This window comes from Tenrec ecaudatus, chromosome 6 (genome assembly GCF_050624435.1).
Source record: "Tenrec ecaudatus isolate mTenEca1 chromosome 6, mTenEca1.hap1, whole genome shotgun sequence".
In the NCBI taxonomy this organism is placed as follows: Eukaryota; Metazoa; Chordata; class Mammalia; order Afrosoricida; family Tenrecidae; genus Tenrec; species Tenrec ecaudatus.
Window position 1 is genome coordinate 24,176,791 of NC_134535.1, and position 18,765 is coordinate 24,195,555.

The 18,765-nt window shown below is 41.5% G+C and overlaps 2 protein-coding genes across 5 annotated transcripts in view; one reads left to right on the forward strand and one right to left on the reverse strand.

Moving 5' to 3' along the window:
• Nucleotides 1–3,523, reverse strand: part of PARPBP (PARP1 binding protein) — a 92,652-nt gene extending 89,129 nt beyond the window's left edge. For all 3 annotated transcript variants that reach the window (XM_075551088.1, XM_075551087.1, XM_075551090.1), the window contains exon 1: nt 3,454–3,523. The gene's annotated coding sequence lies outside the window, so the exon portion shown is untranslated. The remainder of the gene's footprint in view (nt 1–3,453) is intronic.
• Nucleotides 3,524–3,562: 39 nt separating this feature from the next.
• The window catches only part of NUP37 (nucleoporin 37), a 47,119-nt gene continuing 31,916 nt past the window's right edge, over nt 3,563–18,765 (forward strand). The window contains exons 1-4 of one of the 2 annotated variants that reach the window (XM_075551092.1): nt 3,563–3,668; nt 5,096–5,316; nt 12,340–12,464; nt 17,135–17,207. In XM_075551092.1, coding sequence (XP_075407207.1) covers nt 5,161–5,316; nt 12,340–12,464; nt 17,135–17,207 — 354 coding nt within the window. In that variant the 5' untranslated portion in view covers nt 3,563–3,668; nt 5,096–5,160. Of the gene's footprint in view, nt 3,669–3,974; nt 4,138–5,095; nt 5,317–12,339; nt 12,465–17,134; nt 17,208–18,765 lie in introns of those variants that run through there. The other variant, XM_075551093.1, reaches the window with a different exon arrangement.

Consider the following 18,765-nt stretch of genomic DNA (forward strand, 5'->3'; position numbering starts at 1 on the left):
AATTATGAGAAAATAAAACTAGCCACTGCATTTTGGAGTGGTTTTTCACTCTGCAGTAGGATAAATATAAAACATTAGCCAATATTTAGGAGCTCTTGCCTGGTGCAAGATCCTTTTCAATCCTAATGTAGTAGTTCATTCAATCCTCACCACAGTCCTATGTGGTGGGAATTAGTCTTCTCTTTTTACATCTGAAAAACCGGATGCCCCATATCACTCGGCACGCCAGTGGCCAAATCAAACCTCAATCTAAGATACCTAACTCTACAACCCACATTCTTAAATCACTGTATTATATATCCTCTCCTGATACAAAGTTCCAATGGTATACAAAACTATGTAAATTCCCTTCTGAGTTTGCTCACTTAAATGTACTCATTTAAATGGTTTTCTAAAGGGTCCAGTACCCACTGCCCGTGCTGGAGACTGGACTGTAGACACCAAGTACTGACTCCTTCTAGCATCCTGTTCTTGGATGTGGCATACGCAGAGGCCCAGGGGCTTACTAGACACCTTGGGTTTGTATGAAGAAAGGGGACATGTGAACAGGATAGTTTCAAGATTTTAGAGGCATGTGTGAATGTCTGTTTCTCATAATTGCCCTTTATATTGTGTGTTATCAGACAGGACAGTCATTTGAGAAACATGGGAAATGCAGAAATGAGCACAGTGCAGCAGTAATCACGGTGCACTTTTTCGCTATCTAAATTGGATGTTTCTCTACATTCCTGAAACCATTTTAAGTGGGGTTTTTTTTATACTAGAAAATGCATGCAGTGTTTTCACAAAAGTTAATTATACTGTGACTTGAAATAAACAAAGGCATGCATGGCCTTCCAATAAAAAAATATTTGAAGACTGAAAAAGAAAAAAGGGCATGTGCCATTTGCAAAATGAGTTGAGTCAAAGTGCAAGAGTTTGTATACAGACAGAATCAGTGATACAATTAAAGATACAGCTCGAAGACTAGATGAAAAAACCCACATAAAGGCATACAATGCCTCATCAGTAACTAAGAGTTGTACACCTATCATCCACTTTTCATGTTGGTTCATACCACTCACTTTCACAAAAGACGTACACTAGTACCTGTTTTCCCCAAGCAAAGAAATTCAAAGAGGATGCTTGATATTTTTTTAAGAAGGTACAACGTGAAACTAGCATTCCGTGTGTGTTTTACAGCCACTCCTGAAAGCAGCAGCACATACCAGGAGCAGCACGAGTGGCATCACCAAGCTCCTTCCTGGAAACTCCCCTCAGCAGCTCAGCACCAAGTCTCCGTATCTGTGACCTGTGTCTGTGAGCATGCGGGTGGAGTTTGCGGTTTCAGGTGTGATTTGATAGACTAGTTTTAGATCTGGGACCCCTCAAAAAAATGTCCCACATCCATTAGTGTTCATTGCTTCTTCAGCGTATGCCTTCTCTTTCACTTTATTAGGTGTTATAGGAACACTCTATTTGGGGACAGTGGGAGCAACCTGTTATTTTCTTTCAAAATACAACCTTTACCTTTCAAAAGAAAAAAAAAAGGTGTGAAGACAAAGTTTCAGTCTGATAATCATTTTGCCAAAGACAAATCTTTACCAATAAATGATTTACTGGATGTAAAGCTATTGAGTCCACACTGCTAAGAATTACACGGTTCTCATCCTGAGTCCAGCACTGGATCACTGGGGGCTCAGGTACTTTCTTAGAAAGGGCTAAACAGTTCATCGCTGAAGCTTTTCAAAGTGCATGGTCTCTGTTGCAACTATTCCAATTGCCCTTCTAGAATGAAAGGGCCCATCCAAAAAATCAAACCCATTGCCAACTCTAGTGAGTTTCCAAGAGTCTTACCTCTGAGAGTAGACAGCCCTGTCTTTCTCCCTTAGAGAGGCTAGTGGTATCCAACTCCTGGCCTTGAAAATCAAAGCCCAACCTATAACCACTACACCACCAGGGTTCCTGTGAAAGAGCCAGTCAATGTGTACAAATGGCAGTGGCTTAGCTGGAGCCCATTCAAACAAAAATGTACCCTCATCAAAATTTGAATTTCACATAGCTTTCATGTATCACAAAAGAGTGTTCTTAAGGGTGGGGTGGAAAGGGGGAACGGTTACAAGGATCTATTCTACATATCACCTCCTCCCTGGGGGAGGGACAACAGCAAAGTGGGTGAAGGGAGACGTTGGACAGTGTAAGATATGACAGAATAATAATAATTTGTAAATTATCAAGGGTTCATGAGGGAGGGGAGAGCGGGGAGCGGGGGGGAAATGAGGAGCTAGAGCCAGGGGCTTACATGGAGAGCAAATGTTTTGAGAATGATGAAGGCAATGAATGTACAAATGTGCGTTACACAATTGCTGTATGTATGGATTGTGATAAGAGTTGTATGTGCCCCTAATAAAATGATTTTTTTTAAAAGAGTGCTCTTTTGTTTTTCTCCTCAATTGCCAAGCAGGTCAAACCTAATGTTAGCTCAGAAACTGGCGGCACAAAAAGCAGGCAACACAGACAGTTTGTCAACTCCTGGTCTTGTGCCAGCTAATATTTCAGCAGGTGGCTGTAGGAGCTTTACATTCGTCTCCTAAGTACAATCATCCCAATGAGAGCAGGAATAATACCCCGTTTGTTCCTAGTTACCTGCCAACCAAAGTATGTAGGCTCAAAGAGATCATGAGCATGGAAAGCACTGGGAGATAAGGGCACTCTACAAAAACAGGAGAAGGTGGTAGCAATAATAAATACTTATTTTCAAAAATTAGATTTCAAGCAGCAATGGCTGTACAGCAGGCTGAACAGCATTCATGGCACTGAATTGTACAAGTAGAAGGGCAAATGCTTTCGTCCATGTTTTCCACACTTAAAAAAAAATGGATTCAAAGCTACACTGGTACAAAATCAGGAGAGGCAACTGTCCCCGGGGCGGCACTTGTTCCCGGGGGGCGGCAATGTGACATGGCTGAAAGAACTAGACACTTCCGAGTTGGATACCTTTATTGAGCTACCTGTAAAATCTGATAGGCTCGCCGTCATTCACCGGTAAAAGACAGTAAGCAACTCCTTCTCATACAATTGCTATTCAAGTACATAATACGCTTTGAGTTGATCATTTAAAAAAAGAAAAGCTAAATGTTCCCTGGGAGAGTAACACAAAGGGACGAAAGTATCGGAATTAGAATCAGTATCAGAAGTGAGTGGGTTACTGGTTTCCTACCTAAAGAGCATTAAGCAGGCAGCCCTGTCTGGACTTCAGTTTCCAATCTGCAGACGGAACCCCCCGATCTCCGAGTTCCGTCCCGAGAGGCTGTGCCCTGTCTGAGCCCCCCAGGCCCCCAGGCTGAAGCAGAAACAACTGCTCAGCTCACACTCCTACAGGGCGACCAGGCGCGCGGCTGCCAAGAAAGCCCCGCACCAGCCCTGGCTGGAATCTCCGCAAAAAAGGGCCGACAGGTAGGAGGCAGGACTCACCTGGCCCGAAGGAGCCCCCAAAGGTGCAGCCTAGACGGAGTCAAGCGCCCGCCTCGCGACGGCTGGGGCAGCAGGCTGGTCTAATTCAAATATCGCGGGAGCGCCCAGGAGCCAATCACCGCGCTCGCCCTCCGACCCGGAAGCAGAGCCGGCGCGTGGCGCGGCAGCCTCCCGCGGAGACCTGCTGTCCTCCGGCCGGGGCCGTGCGCCTTCGGGTGCGTATACCGCGGGGTGCTCTGGGGACCTGGCTGCTCGGCTCCCTGTCACCCAGCGCTTCTAGCCCGGTGCCCTGGGCTCCGTCGCCTCCCTGGCTGTCCCCACTGCTCTCGCCTCCGATCTCGGCCCCCGGGAGGCGGGAACAGGGGCTCCTGGCTGAGGGAGAGAGGTCGGGGGTGGCAGGGCGTGGAGTGGGGGGGGCCTCGCAGGGTCATTCCTTGCTCCCCAGCCTCCCACGCTACTACTGAGCACCGCCGCGGAAGGTCTGTGCCGCGGGATCGCGTGCCGCTTCTGCGAGCCATCCGTCTGAAGCCGGGACCGCGTTTCCTCAAACCGATTGGGCTTCGCACACCCTCTTGCCTAGGCGGCCCTCCCAGCTGCAAGTTCCCCGTAACAAGCATCCAATCCTATGGGTCCACTTGTGAGGTGGCTAGTGTATTAGTTCCGATTCGTTTGAACGGACTATCAGTAAGTACCCATCAGGTGTTTGATGTGTTTGTTACTGAGCCCAGTTTAGGCGCAGAAAGCTCTTTCATTGGAAAAAAGTCAGAACCCTTCCCCCGCCCTCCGGTACTGAGACTTCCAGAATGCACACCAAGCCCAGACTCGTTAGGTGAAGTTTTGTATTTGGGTTTATGAATATTTATGCCACACATCAGGCACTCCTCCCACCAGATGCTGTCATGTTTTGTGCCTGCTTCTATTATAGTAGTATTCGCGCTGAATCATAACTATCCTTAGTTTGTGATCTCATGTGTTTTTCTTCCCTGTCGGTGATGTGCACCACACAGATCTAAGTTTTTCAAATACTGGCTCTACTTTGGAGCTTGTCAGGTTACTGAACCTCCCAAAGCTTCCATTTTTCATCTGTATATTGGGATCCATAAATAGTACCCTGCCTCTTTTGGCTTGTGCAAATGTTACGAGGGATGTCGATAATGTGCTTAGTACAGTGCCCACACAGTGCTCAGAAAATGTTAGCTGTTAACTTTTATGTTTGTGTTTAATATTAAATTGGGCCCATTTCCAAGTGCTCTTCATGTCCTTAAGGTAATTGAAACAATGTTACCATGACTTTCTGGGCAGGTACAGTTACAAATATGGGAAAGAGGGAAACTGCAAAGTAGGTACTTTCTCAGTGCCTTCTAGTGAATGCTGACCATTAGCGACCCCCTGTGGGCTTCCGAGACTTTAACTGTTCACTGGAGTAGAAAGCCCAGTCTTTCCCCTGCCCTGCGTAATTTAGATATTGCGTCATTAATAATTTGATTAAATTCTTTTCCTGGGGTTTCTATAATAAGTACGTTACAAATGTTTCATTCCTTGCAAGCCTTCCCTGACAGTGCAGTGCCACGTTTTAATCTTGGTCCGTTTGAGTGGCTAACATTTCGACCGTTTCTAATTCTGTTTGTGCTGTAACCCACAGTTCCCTGACCTTGTCCAAGAGAAGGCTGTTTTGTTTTTACAACTGCTGAAGATTTGACATTCAAGATGAAGCAAGATGCCACAAGAAAAGCTGCCTACACCGTGGATTGTGACGATTATGTGCATGTGGTAGAATTTAATCCGTTTGAGAGTGGGGATTCAGGAAACCTGATTGCATATGGTGGCAATCATTATGTGGTCACTGGCACGTGCACATTTCAGGTTAGTCTACAAAACTGCGATGAATGGCAAGATATTTCACCAATTTAAAAAAAACGCACACAAACCAGAACTAAAATTTGAAATTACTCTATTGAGTTTGAATGTAAAGAAAAGAAAATTATAGTAAGACCCACAGAAAGGGGCATCCCAAATATATATGTCTGAGAGCGAAAACATGGTACAGGTGATGAAAACGCACTACTGAAATGGGGTAAAATGAATTACAGTTTCTCTTTTTCATCCTCTCCGACAGAAGAAACCAGCTGTTATTGAGATCCTAAATATCATTCTTCAGAGAGATTTTGTCGCTTTCCTAAGATGCAGCTTTTCTACTGACAGGCTCTCATACTTCTTATTCCTAAAGCATGCATTTAAAGTGGGCGCCTATGAGAGCAGGCAGTTCAGCATCCGCATTTAGAGCATGAACTCGAATGAGAATGCCTTGAATTTTTCCTCCTGCTTTCCCTCTTAGTAGCTTTGTGACCTTGAGATTGGTACTTAAACTCAAATCTACACACAAGGAAAATAATATTTAATAGTGTTTTGGTGAAGATTTAATGAGAACACTGTAAAGTTCCCAGAATGGCATCTGGCACAGAGTAAACCATAAATATTTGGGCTCATGGATTTGGACAGTGATGGCACTCAGGCACAGTCCCATATTTAAATCGCCGAAGGAGGATTGTTTTGGTGGGCACACAGCGTGCCTTCTCACAGGAAAGCTAGTTTCCCACGTTGAAGACCCTTTGAACAGTAAGGGCTCAACCCTCAGAGAGCTTGATTACTGCTGTTTGCCAGAATACTATTCAGAGGCTCTTTTTTCTCAAATTATGGTTATTCAATTAGGTAATTTGGCAATGACACATTTTTAGAGGTTTTAAATTGTCTCACTAAAACCATCATAGGCATTATCTAGTCTTTAATCCAGGATCTGAAAGTGCTTTAACTTAAATGCGATTTATATTTAAAGTACACAAATACGTAGTCATATAAAAATGAACTGCATATTTGTCCGACAAGAGAAGTATGCATTGTCTTCTGTTTGTTGATGTCTGAGTAGAATACAAGTATTCTTCCATTATCCCACATTTTCTCTTATGGTGGGGAGAGGAACTTACAGCTTTTAAGCTAAAATGATCTGTAGTTGCTTTCAGCTGGACTACCTACGTGTCATTTTAGTTAGGTTGATTAATTTGTAGTGGCCCCATGTGTGCAGATACTCAGTCATTTCAGTTCAACCCCCTCCTGAGAATTCGCCTTTCCAAATTTTCTAAATTCACATATACCTCTTAAGAAGGTCCCTAGGTAATACTTAAGAACCACCTGAAGTATTGTGAAAAGGACTCAGTATGCCTGTGGTAGAAAGGCAAATTCTCTGGGGATTGAACCGGAATGAACCTGTTTGAAGCCCTGGTGCACAGCGCTGCTCTGTAGGGTTTAGAGTTTTCAAGGCTCTGACCTTTGGGAAGCAGACCGCCAGGCTTGCCTCCACAGTGCCTCTGAATTCGTTCAAGCCACCTACCAGTCTTTGGGCTACTACTTCAAGCATGCACTGTGACACCAGAGAATCCTTGAGTGCATACTAGCTATCGAAAACCAATGACGTGTGTGTGTGTGTGTGTGTGTGTGTGTGTGTGTGTGTGTGTGTGTGTGTGTGTGTGTGTTTTAAAGCCAGGACTCTGGCCCCACTGAGGTTTTAAATGTAAAGGCACTGCTCCAAAACTGCTATCCCTGCCAATGTGCCAAGGTCCAAGGAAGCGTGGAAATGTATCTGTTCAAAGGGTCTTAATAATGGCCTCTAGTAGTGCAGAATTGTGTCTTTCTGTTATTTTACATTTCAACATTCTTAGACCTTGGATGAGAACACAGACCTGGGCAAGCAGGTTCTATTGATTTAGAACACAAAGCTGAGAAGAAAACCTAATACTGGGGTCTTGAGTTAATCATAGGTATTGGGCACCAGCTATACCCCAGCACTGTGCCAGCATCCAAACCTTGCAGTAGCTTGCTTAGTGGGCCACACAGAGGACACTAGCATTCAGGTATGCAGTCTGAAAATGATGGAGCGCTGGAGCTGGCAGGAAGAAAGGTGGCTGCGTTTTTACTCACTTGGAAGTTCACCAGGTGTCAGTGTCAGGGTAAGGAGGAGAGAGCCAGGGGGTTTTGTGTGGGCGCTCCAATAGAAAGGTCATGTGGAGCTTTTCGAATAGTGGGGAGTAGTTAAATCCCTCCTTTTGGAGGTGTCCTACCACTGAGTGAAGCATTAATGAAAGAATTGGACTGGATAAAGTGTACAGTCCATCTAAATCTGAATTTTTCTTTTACTCTTTCAATGGCTATGGTGGGACTGCCTGCTAATTTCAAACCCTTATAATAGCCCTTCCATCCACCTGGCTTTGCCCCAACCTCAAATATGCTAGAGCCTTGTATAGTCATTAGTGTTATGGCAAGTTTTCCGAAATGCCTTAATTTCCTGCCTATACCCCACACAGAACTCACAGTAGCATTTGTCTGCCTATACCACACGCACACCCTGCCCTTTAGTTGGCTCAATGGCAAATACTGCTGCTGCCAGGAAAAAAGAAAAAAAAAGCAACGTGTTTTGTTAACATAAAGCGCAGGCTATAAAGTCCATGGAACGTATTTTTAATTCCCACTTCCATCACCACCCAATAATTCCATCTGTAACTTGAGGAACAAATTACAGTACCTAATTGTCACCACTGCCGTTAACGGTAGCAAAACAATGTGTGTTTTGATGTAAAATTTTTCATTTTTCTGATTTGTCAAGTGTGAAAAGGGCTAAGTAGCCCAAGCTATGAAGTCAGCTCCTAAACTCCCTTCAGAACGGTTTAGCGGCGGCTGTCCTGGCACATCTGACTGCTGGATACAGAGCTGTTATAGACACAGTGATGTCAAAGTGGCAGTGTTTCTCTTTCCTTGATAAATGTATTTGTTGCCAATTTTTTCCCCCTTTATTCATTTATGGAAGAACTTTTTGCCTTTACCTCTGAGTTCATCCAGGTGTATGAGATTTTCTCAGGGTGATCTGACCGGGGCGAGAAAGAGCTGTGGAATATATCTTTGCAGGAATCCCAAGAGCCAACCTCAAAAACACCACATCCACTCGAATTTCATTAAACACATAAAATTTCCATTTAGACTCAGAGTGAATAGAAATTCTTAGATGCTTTAGATAATTATCTAGTTACTAATTATGTATTCCACTCAATAGCAAGTTTGACCTGCTCTACATTTTTCCCCCTTAGTGGAATTGTGCAATCCTATGAGCATCTTATGAAAGATTTCTGTAGTCAACTGACATAGTGTAGAATACCCTGGGTATGTATTCATTTGTAAAATTGTAATATTTATGCTTATAAAATATTTATACTTTACAAATCATCAATATTTATGCACAATATGTACATAATAATAAAATCCCTGCGATGAACAAAGCATAAGAAATGGGACATTAACTTGTCCTCTGAGGCCCCTTGGGTTTTCTTTGCTCACTGCCCTCTGGCCACCTAGAAATAGCCGTGTCTGGATATTAACGTTGGTCATCTTTGTTTTTTACAACATTACCGTTTGCGTCCACTGGTTTTCTTGCTTCAAGTTTTTTGTCAATGAAGTTATTCTGTATTGCGGTCTTCTAAAGTTTATTGCTATTGCTTACTCTTACTGAGACTCCTCCATATTAAAGCTCATTTCTTTTCCCTGCTGTGGTGTGATATAAATGTACCATACCAAAAGGCAGCCAAGGAGCCCTGATGGCACAGTGGGTGAAATGCCGCCGGGCTGCTAACAAAAGTCAGTCGTTTGAACCCAGCAGCCCGTCTGCAGGCGGAAAATGAGGCAGTCCGCTTTCACAATGGCGGCAACTTGCTATCGAAACATCCTAAGAAAACTCTTGTATCTGCCATTTGCTGTTTTATGCCCCGTTTATTTTTCCTGTCTGGTATTGGAAGTTTCCCATTCTACAAAGAGGTTTCAAAAGGTGTGTGGAGGTCATCACTATCTTTGAATTCCATTCTCCCATGAACTTTTTGAAGTTCCCTCATATTTTAATAGTTCCCCCAGATATTTAATGTGCATATTTAGTTAGGTAAAAATTATTTTTACCTTTTCATGACCAAAACCAAGGACCTTTGAACCTCCGACCTGCTATCATTCCTTCCAAATGTATATTGTTGTCCAGCAATTTAGCTGCCTTTCGTTTCTCTTTTCATTTTAATTAGCAAATTGGGTGTTATCTTTCATGGCTAGTATCGTTTACCTGGTTGTTTTCTCTGATGTCTTTGTAGGAGGTTGATTCTGCTGTTTACTTGTTTGTCTTCATGATACTTTGTTTCCGGGCATGGAAACACGTGTGTAACATCAGGAGTGGTGAGACTATTTGTGGGAGCTTTTGCAGGCCGAGGGAAAGCTGTTGCCATTTATTCTCTGGGTTGCTGAGGGCCACTACCTGCAAACATGACCACCTTAGAAATAGGCATTTTCTAGACCATTTCCACGGCCTCAAGTAGGTTCCAATGTGTGGTGACCCTGTAGATCAGGGGTTCTCAACCCTCCTCATGGGCGACCCTTTTCATACAGTTCGTAACTGTAACATTGCTTCTCTCATGAATTAAGCGGCCCCTGGGAAAGGGTCACTCAACCCCCAAAGGGGTCTCGACCCACAGGTTGAGAACTGCTGCTCTAGAGGGTGTCTGCACTGCAAGTCTTAATGGGAGCACACATCATCATCTCTTCTCCCACCGAGAGGCCGGGGAGCTTAGACCAATGTTTCCAACAGTGAGCGCACCACCCTGGGAGCAGATGCCCACACTTTATCTGGGATTGAATGCGACACAGTACAAGAGCTTCTGAGTGCCATGGGGACGCTGAGTCGTTTCGTTTTTTTCTGGAAAAGGGCAGTAAGCCAAATGGGTTTGGGAACCACCTTATAACTTACAGAATTCAATCCGCAAACTCATGACTCAGGGATTTTCAAAAAGAACATGGAAATTTTTCATTATTTTTGTGATTGTTTCATGAACTTTTGAAATCCTCTCATGTGACAGGTTCCTCAGAATTGTTCTTTTCTTTTTCTTGGCCTTCACATGATAGACATTTTCCATGGCGTATTTTTGTCCCTACTACATCTTGGAAGAGTCTTGCATCTATGCAGAGGTTCTGATTTGGCGTGCTTCCTTGGCCAGGTCCTAAGCTTTGTCTCCTGTCCCTGCAGACTGAAGCTGTGGGTCCTGTGAATGTGGGCAAATGCCGTGAAGGCCACCTCTGTGCTGCAGTGTTAAATCACTTTCCAGCCTTGGATTTCTGCATTGTTTTTGCAGTGAAAGAGTTTTCAGATCCATATCACCAGATAGAGATGGCTTGATTGGTACCTTGGCTTCTTAAAATTCACTTTTCTTTCATTTTCCAATGAGGATCCAATTGAAGTCATTTTTGTAATACTGAACCAGGTAAATAAGCTGCCTTCATTAAGCATTTTCACCCAGAGTCAAATATCCCAAAGGCTCAATTAACCAGATTTGCAGTTACTTTATATGCACTGTAATAGTGTAGGTGACCTATTTGTAACATCTTATGCTTGTACAGTATTTGTATAATTTTTAATGCTGTATAAAAATCATTGATTTTTCACTATAAGGACTATAAGACTCTTTAAGGTCCCCAGGTATCTTCCACATAATCAAAACTTTATGTGCAGTATAATTTTTTAATATCGGATTCTACGTTTTTATTGGTTAATCACATGTGCTAAATCATATAGCTATAGTGTTCTGATTCTTAGAGAATTCATTTTGTTTGCTGTCACATATCTCTTAATTAGTAATGACTTTAATAAGCTTATCTGTTTTAGTTGCTTTTGACTTTGTTGTTGGTGTTGTTGGTCTTATATTTTTCCTTTTTTATTAATCATTTTATTTGGGACTCATACAACTCATCACAATCTATACAGGCATACATTGTGTCAAGCAAATCTGTACATTTGTTGCCATCATCATTTTCAAAACATTTTCTACTTGAACCCTTGGTATCAGCTCCTCATTTTCCCCCCTCCCTCTCCCATCCTCCCTCCCTCCCCAACGCTTGATAATTTATAAATTATTATTCATGTCTTATACTGACTGTCTTCCTTCATCCACTTTTCTGTTGTCTTTCCCCCAGGGAGGGGGTTATATGTAGATCATTGTGATCGGTTCCCCCTTTTTCTCTCCACCTTCCCCTTCCCCTCCTGGTATGGCTACTCTAATTGGTCCTGAGGGGTTTATCTGTCCTGAATTCCCTGTATTTCCAGTTCCTATCTGTACCATTATACACCCTCTGGTCTAGCCAAATTTGTAAGGTAGAATTGGGATCATGATAGAGGGGGGAAAGGAAACATTCAAGAACTAGAGGAGAGTTGTATGTTTTATTGGTGCTATACTGCATCCGGACTGGCTCGTCTCCTCTCCATGAGCCTTCTGTAAAAGGATGTCCAGTTGCCTACAGATGGGCTTTGGGCACTCAGCACTCCCCTCATTGACAATGACATGATTTTTTGTTCTGGGTCTTTGATGCCTGATACCTGATCCTATCGCCACCTCATGATCACACAGACTGGTGTGCTTTTTCCATGTGGATTTTGTTGCTTCTTAGCTAGATGGCAGCTTTTTTTATCTTCAAACTTTTAAGACCCAGGATTCTGTATCTTTTGATAGCTGGGCACCATCCACTTTCTTCACCACATTTGCTTATGCACTTACTTTGTCTTCAGTGATGATGTCAGGAAGGTGAGCATCATGGAATGCCAGGTTATGAGAACAAAGTGTTCTTGGGTTGAGGGAGTACTTGAGTGGAAGCCCAATGTCTGCCTGCTAGTTGGTCTTATATTTCAGTGAACTAGTTAAATCTCAGTTTCTGAGTTGTATACGAATTTCTGAAAAGCAAATACATAACTCCTAGTAAATTTTCTCATAATCTACAGATTATCCTCTCTTAAAATTAACTGAAATATTTACTGTATCTGCTTAGGAGGAAGAAGCAGACATTGAAGGAATTCAGTATAAAACATTACGAAAATTTCATCATGGAGTCAGGGTTGCTGGCATAGCTTGGAGCCCAGAAACTAGACTTGATGCATTGCCTCCAGTAATCAGGTAAGTTTGAAGTCATTTTCATGCAGAATTTATGGTTCTTTAATTGTGATAGAGCGCTCTCTCAAATCTGTACATATGGAGACAGCCATCCCCATTTGATTTTCCCCATTATTTGTTTATAAATACATTCTATTTTTATTATAAAAATAGTGCTTGCTTATAATATAAAATGTGAAATACCCAGAGATATAATAAAGGAAAATATACCATATTATATGTTCTCTAACACTGCAGTCACCTGAGTCAGAATCAATTTAGTGGCAATACTCTTTCCATGTTTTTATAAATAATTTTACACAAATGTGATTAAACTGTATATGCAAGTTTATATTTACCTCTCCTGGATTTCATATACTGAGAAACATACAAGAAACAATAACGAAATAATCCAGAGAAAAGCATTCATCAAAAACTGTAAAATAATGGCGCAGCCCTTCATAAAAGGGCCATACGGAAGGGACAATGTCTGCAAGGTGCAGGAGAGTACCTATGAAGCTCACAGCTGTCCTCTTCTTTACAATGTCCTCCCACCAGGTGGCCTTAGTTTTACCTCTCTAATCTTGCTAGAGCTGCGTTTATACTTGGTCCAATCAAGGTCTTTGGTTGCATGAAATTCACGATAGATAAACCCCTCAAAAACAATAAGAAAAGTAATGACCCCCTGAAGATACGGGAAGAATGGGCGAGAAAGGGGGGAGGGACACTGATAGCAATGATGACTGTGTAACCCCACCCGAAGGGAATGAACATCAGAATTTTGGGTGAATGGATAAATGGGATGGTGGAAGTTATGGCAGTAATAATATAGAATGAGGAATTGGGGCTTGGGAGGGGATAAAGGGAGCTGATATCAAGGAGTTCAAGAAGAAAATGTATTCAAAATGATGATGGAAGCAATTGTATAATTATGCTTGATTTAATGGAACTATGGATTGTAATAATATCTGTAAGAATTCCCAATAAAATGTTTTATTTTTTAAAAACCAGAACAAACATATATACTTCTTTTGTAACATTTTTTTTTATGATATTTGAAAATGGTATTTTTTCATTGGTCTGTCAAGTACACTGACATTGAATTTAATATTTCTATTTTCAAAACTGTAAGCTTTGATCGTCACATTAGGAAAAAGCCCTGACTGATTACCTTTAACATTTGGTTACCTTAAGTCTTATTCTTTCCAGTCCTGCCTTCCTATTAATTTCCTAAACCATTTGCTTGTTTTTCTCAATGGCTGGAGAATAAACTGCCTTATTTGGACTCGAGAGATTTTCTGGCTTTACAAAAGTTATGACTTTCAATACCCCTGGCATGTATAATACACTAAAGATGCAAAGATGCAGAAGAAAGGACAACAAAGAGCTGGCCATAAAATAATCTTGGGGAGAGGGGTTTGTTTGCATTTTATGTGTTTTATAAACCTACATAATGAAAATCTTTTTTTCCCTTTGTTTTTGAACAAGTGATCTTCATTTCTCTATCCTCTGACACTATTACTGAACTTGGTTTCTTTCTGCTGATAACACTGTCTTTGCATTGTTACTTCTTTGAGATATTTCTTTTTTAAAATCTTACTTGCTTTTTAGAGGTGCCACTATGAACAAAAATTTTTAATGATTTCTCGAGCATAACTTTGAGGAAATCTACTTTTAAGAGAGCCTCAACTGTAGTGGCAAATTTGTTTTAGAATCCACCAAGTGGAAGAAGAATAAAAACCCAAAATGATAGTGGAACTAACTCAAGGGAGAGAAAGATAATAGAATAAGCTCGGGGGGAGCAGGGGATTTGGTTTTGTGTTATATTTACTTCGATTGTTTTTACCTTCTTTGCCTTTATGAAATAGAGCATGCATGCCCAAACGTGCATTAAATGTCTGTGTGTGGAGTTTAACATGACCATTACTTAGGTCACAAAATAGAGCATTGATAGCACCCTCGGATCTCCATTTACCCCTTCCTAATTATAATGATCATTTTCCTTTTCCATAGAGAGAGGAGCCCTGATAGCATAGTGGTTTCTCATTAGCCTGCCAACCACAAGGTCAGCAGTTCAAATCCGCCAGCTACTCCTAGAGAGCGAAATGAGGTTTTCAACTCCAGTAAAGATGTGCAGTCTCTGAAACCCACAGAGGCTGTTTGACTCTGTTCCAGAGAGTCAGAATTGACCCAGTAGCAGTGAATTTTTTTGGTTTGTTTTTCCCTTAACAGTGGTTTTTGTGATAATCCTTATCCTGCTTTTCTGTATAGCAGCGGTTCTCAACCTGTAGGTCGCAACCCCTTTAGGAGTCAAACAACCCTTTCACAGGGGTCGCCCTATTCATAACAATAGCAAAATTACAGTTACAAAGGAGCAACGAAAATGAATTTATGTTTGGTGGGGGGGGACACCACCACAACATGCGGAGCTGTATTAAAGGGTTGCAGCATTGGGAAGTTTGAGAACCACTGTTATAGACCTTCATAGGAGCAGACAGCCTCTTCTGGTCACAAAATTTAGTGACTTAAAACAACATAAATGTATTCGTCCATGGTCTCGAAGCCAGAAGTCCAAAACAGAATGTTGGCAGAGTTGGTTTCTCTCATGGGTTTCAGAGAGAATACATTCCACCCCTTTCTCGGCACCTTTTGACAGGTGGAAATCCTTGATCTATCTTAACTTATAGAAACATCAATTCTGCCCTTGTCTTCCAATCCTCCTTTATTTTTCTCTTTCTCTGGCTTTTTTTAAAGACTCTGGTCATTGGATGTAGGGCTCATCTTAAACTCAGGATGAGTTCTTAAGATTCTTAATTAATTTAATAAAGACATTATTTCAAAATAAAGGTCACATTTACAGGTACCAGGAAACTAGGACATACACATATCTTTTTTGGGACCACTGTTCTTCCCATTAAGGAGCCATGACTTCGCTGTTGGGGAAATGTTGCAATGCTACCAGCTGTTCCGTGGGAGAACGAAGTGGTGCCTGCGCCTGTAGAACATACAGCCTTGGAAACTACATAGAATCACTCTGAGCCAATTTCAACTCCATGGCAGTGGGTGGACTTTTCAGTTAATAGAGAAACTCTGTAAGAGCCTCTTTAAAGCAGACCCTCATCAAACCTTATGTTTCATCTTTGTAGTTTTTGATGTTGACTGCAGCTTTTCATTTAGCTTCTGGAAAAGTATCCAGAGTTCTCAGAAAATTTTGCATGAAGAAGAGGATCTCTCTTGCTAACTTTGTTCCATTTCCTTTTATGGCTCTTCACAGATGACAGCAAGGGGTGAGGTGGCAGATCAATATATTGTGCATTATACAAGAGCCTTCATTTCAAGAGGTCCTTAAGTGATTAGTTGAAAGAAAGTTAATTTTAAGGTTAGAACTAAAGGAGAAATGTAGGTCCCTATAATATGCTGCTTATGAAATAAGAATTGGAAGTAAACTTTTGAATTTTGATGTACAATTATAATTTGATTTTCATCCTAAGCCATAATACAAAGGGGTACCCTAAAAAACCTAATGCTCAGCTGCTTTTTATGATTGGGGACAGTGCATTTGGAGTTCATTCCACCAGGTCAGACTGTTGACCAAGCTTTCTATTTAGAGGTTCTGAAAAAAATTGCATAACAGTGTGTGACCAACAAGGCCTGATTTGTGGAAGACAAGGAATGGTTTTGCCACAACAGTGCACCTGCTCGTACAGCCATCTCAGTGCTCCAGTTTTGGGCAAAAAATAGCATGCCTCTCTTGCCCCAAACACCTTACTTACCTGACCTCGCATATTTTGTTTCTGTGAATGAAGAGGGACATGAAAGGACAGCGATTTGGGGACATTGAAGAGATGAAGAAAAAACAAGGGAGGAGCTGTCAGCCAGCCAAAACAGATGAATTTGGGAAAATGTTTCCAGCAGTGGAATCACAGATTTGACAGATCTAGAAGTGCAATGGAGAGTACTTTGAAAGTAGTGATAAGATTGTTTTGTAAAACAATGTAAATATATAGCTTTGGCAAAAAATTCCAGTTTTTGTGGACTTCCCCTCATGATGTGCTGGGAATCTAGAAATTTAGGGTTCAAGGAAAACTAAGAGTTCTTTGATGCTTAGATTTCATTTTCTCATGTAGCATCTATTGATGAGCTACTAAAAATATTTTGGAAAGTTACAATCAATAAAAGAAATAGTACAGCTTTTATTGGGTATAAATATACTAAATTTTACTGATGTAAGAATATATTACTTCATCTAATTTACTTGAAGAAATAGAAAATGTAAGGAAGCCTATGGGCAGCTAAAGAGATCAATGACTAAAATAGCTAACAATGCGTTTTTATTATTGTTGACCTGGCTAAAATAAAGATCCCTTTTAATTCCATCCTTCTGTACTTTTAAGAAAAAATTGAAATTAAATTCACTTGCTGTAATACACTGTAATTCTAAATTTTATTCAGGAGGTAAATCCCAAACAAAAAATTTTTATGTACTATTACCAAAAAAAATATTTTGAATGCTTCCTAATTTGAGCAATGACTATTGACTTTTTTTTTTTAAACCACAGACTCACCGTATTCCCCTTACTACCCCCAAAACATGTTTACAAATTTGGGATTTTGGTTTGTTTTGTTTTTCCATTGAGGAGAAGCGGGTTCCCTTTAGAAATGCTTGCTTTTATTTTGATTTTTTTTTCTTCCAGATTTTGTACATCAGCTGCTGACATGAGAATTCGATTGTTTACTTCAGATCTTCAGGACAAAAATGAATATAAGGTATGTTGATAAATGTAATTTGTAAATCCTTTTAGAATTATTCGTAAAAATACGTGAGTAACTAGAAAAGTTTGGGTGCTGTGGTCCCAGTTCATATATGCATGAGTTTACTCCAAACAGCAGGCTTCAGCCTGTCTCTGTGGTCACTGGATGGCTGCAGATCAGTTCCGTCCTCAATACATGCGCAGGTCTCAGTCTTGCTGGGTGCCTTCCAAAAATGGTCCAATCGAAACAGTGGCTTCTGAGGGGATCTTCGAGGTCAGTTAAATTCAAGACAGAGATGATAACAGAAAGTTAAAGCAGCTGCCGTTTGGGATTCCAAGCGGGCAATCGTGTTTGACTGTGTACAGATGGAATAGGAATGCTGCCTGGTTGCAATCGGGAACTGTGTGCCAGGATGCTGTCCTCTAACCGTACTGATTCAGTCTGTGTTCTGGCAAATACCTCCGGAAGGTGGACTCTATGGAGAACCATGCCTAATTACAGCCTCTGGCAGGCAGATGCTACAAGCTTGCGTGCTGGAAATGAGCACTTGAAGCACTCGCTCTTGAAGTTCAAGGAATGCAGCCCTCAGTCTGGATGACACTCAATGTAAAGAAAACCTCAGTTCTCACAAGTGGACCAATGGGCAGCATCATGATAAGCTTATGTTCACAGTCAATGCTTATGGAAGCAGCCGTCATACAAGTGACATATATCGCTTTTCGGCAAATGTGTGTAAGAAAACTAAAATGTGACGAGTAGGTATGTTGCTTTGACAACTAAGGTGCACCTGCCCCAAGCCATCGTATTTTCAGTTGCCTGATATGTATGCAGAAGTTGGACAGTGAAAACCCCAAAAGAATTGATATATTTGAATGATGATGTTGGGGAAGAATATTAAAAAATACCTTGAACAGAAGAACAAACAAGTGTGGGTTGGAAGACATGTAACCAGAATTGGCCTTAACAGGCGAGGGTGGCAACACTTTGTCTCACGTGCTTTGGCCATGGGATGAGGGAAGTCCAGCCCTGGAAAAGCTCATTAGACGTAGTAAATAAAGGTCAAAGGCAAAGAGAACCGCTGTGGCAAGAAGATGGATTGGCACCGTGGCTGCACCAATACACTCAAGCACAGTCTAGTTCTGTTGTGCGGGTGACTCCTGACACCTAACAACAATAAGGAACTTGATGGGTTTTCTTTCAAAGGTCATGGCATGATCACGAGGGCTTTTTAGGAAGAAGTTGAAAGAAAATTGAAAGCTGCATGAGTGAGAACAAGCTCGGGAAAGTTGTGCTGAAGAAATGTTTCCATTATAACAAGGCACGTGCTCATTCTTTGAGAGTAGCAAGGGCTGACTTCACCGGACTTTCATTTGGAAACCTTACCCCATATTCACCCTATAGTGCTGCTCTTACCCTTCAGACTTCCTTCCTGTTGCTCGAGCCCCTCCAGGACGCCAACACTGGCTTTGCACATGGTGTGGAATAAATCAAAGAGCACAGAGATAGAAACATTTCCTGAGGTAGGATATGATGAGAAAGAATAGCTTCACACTTGATATTTTTGTTTCATAAG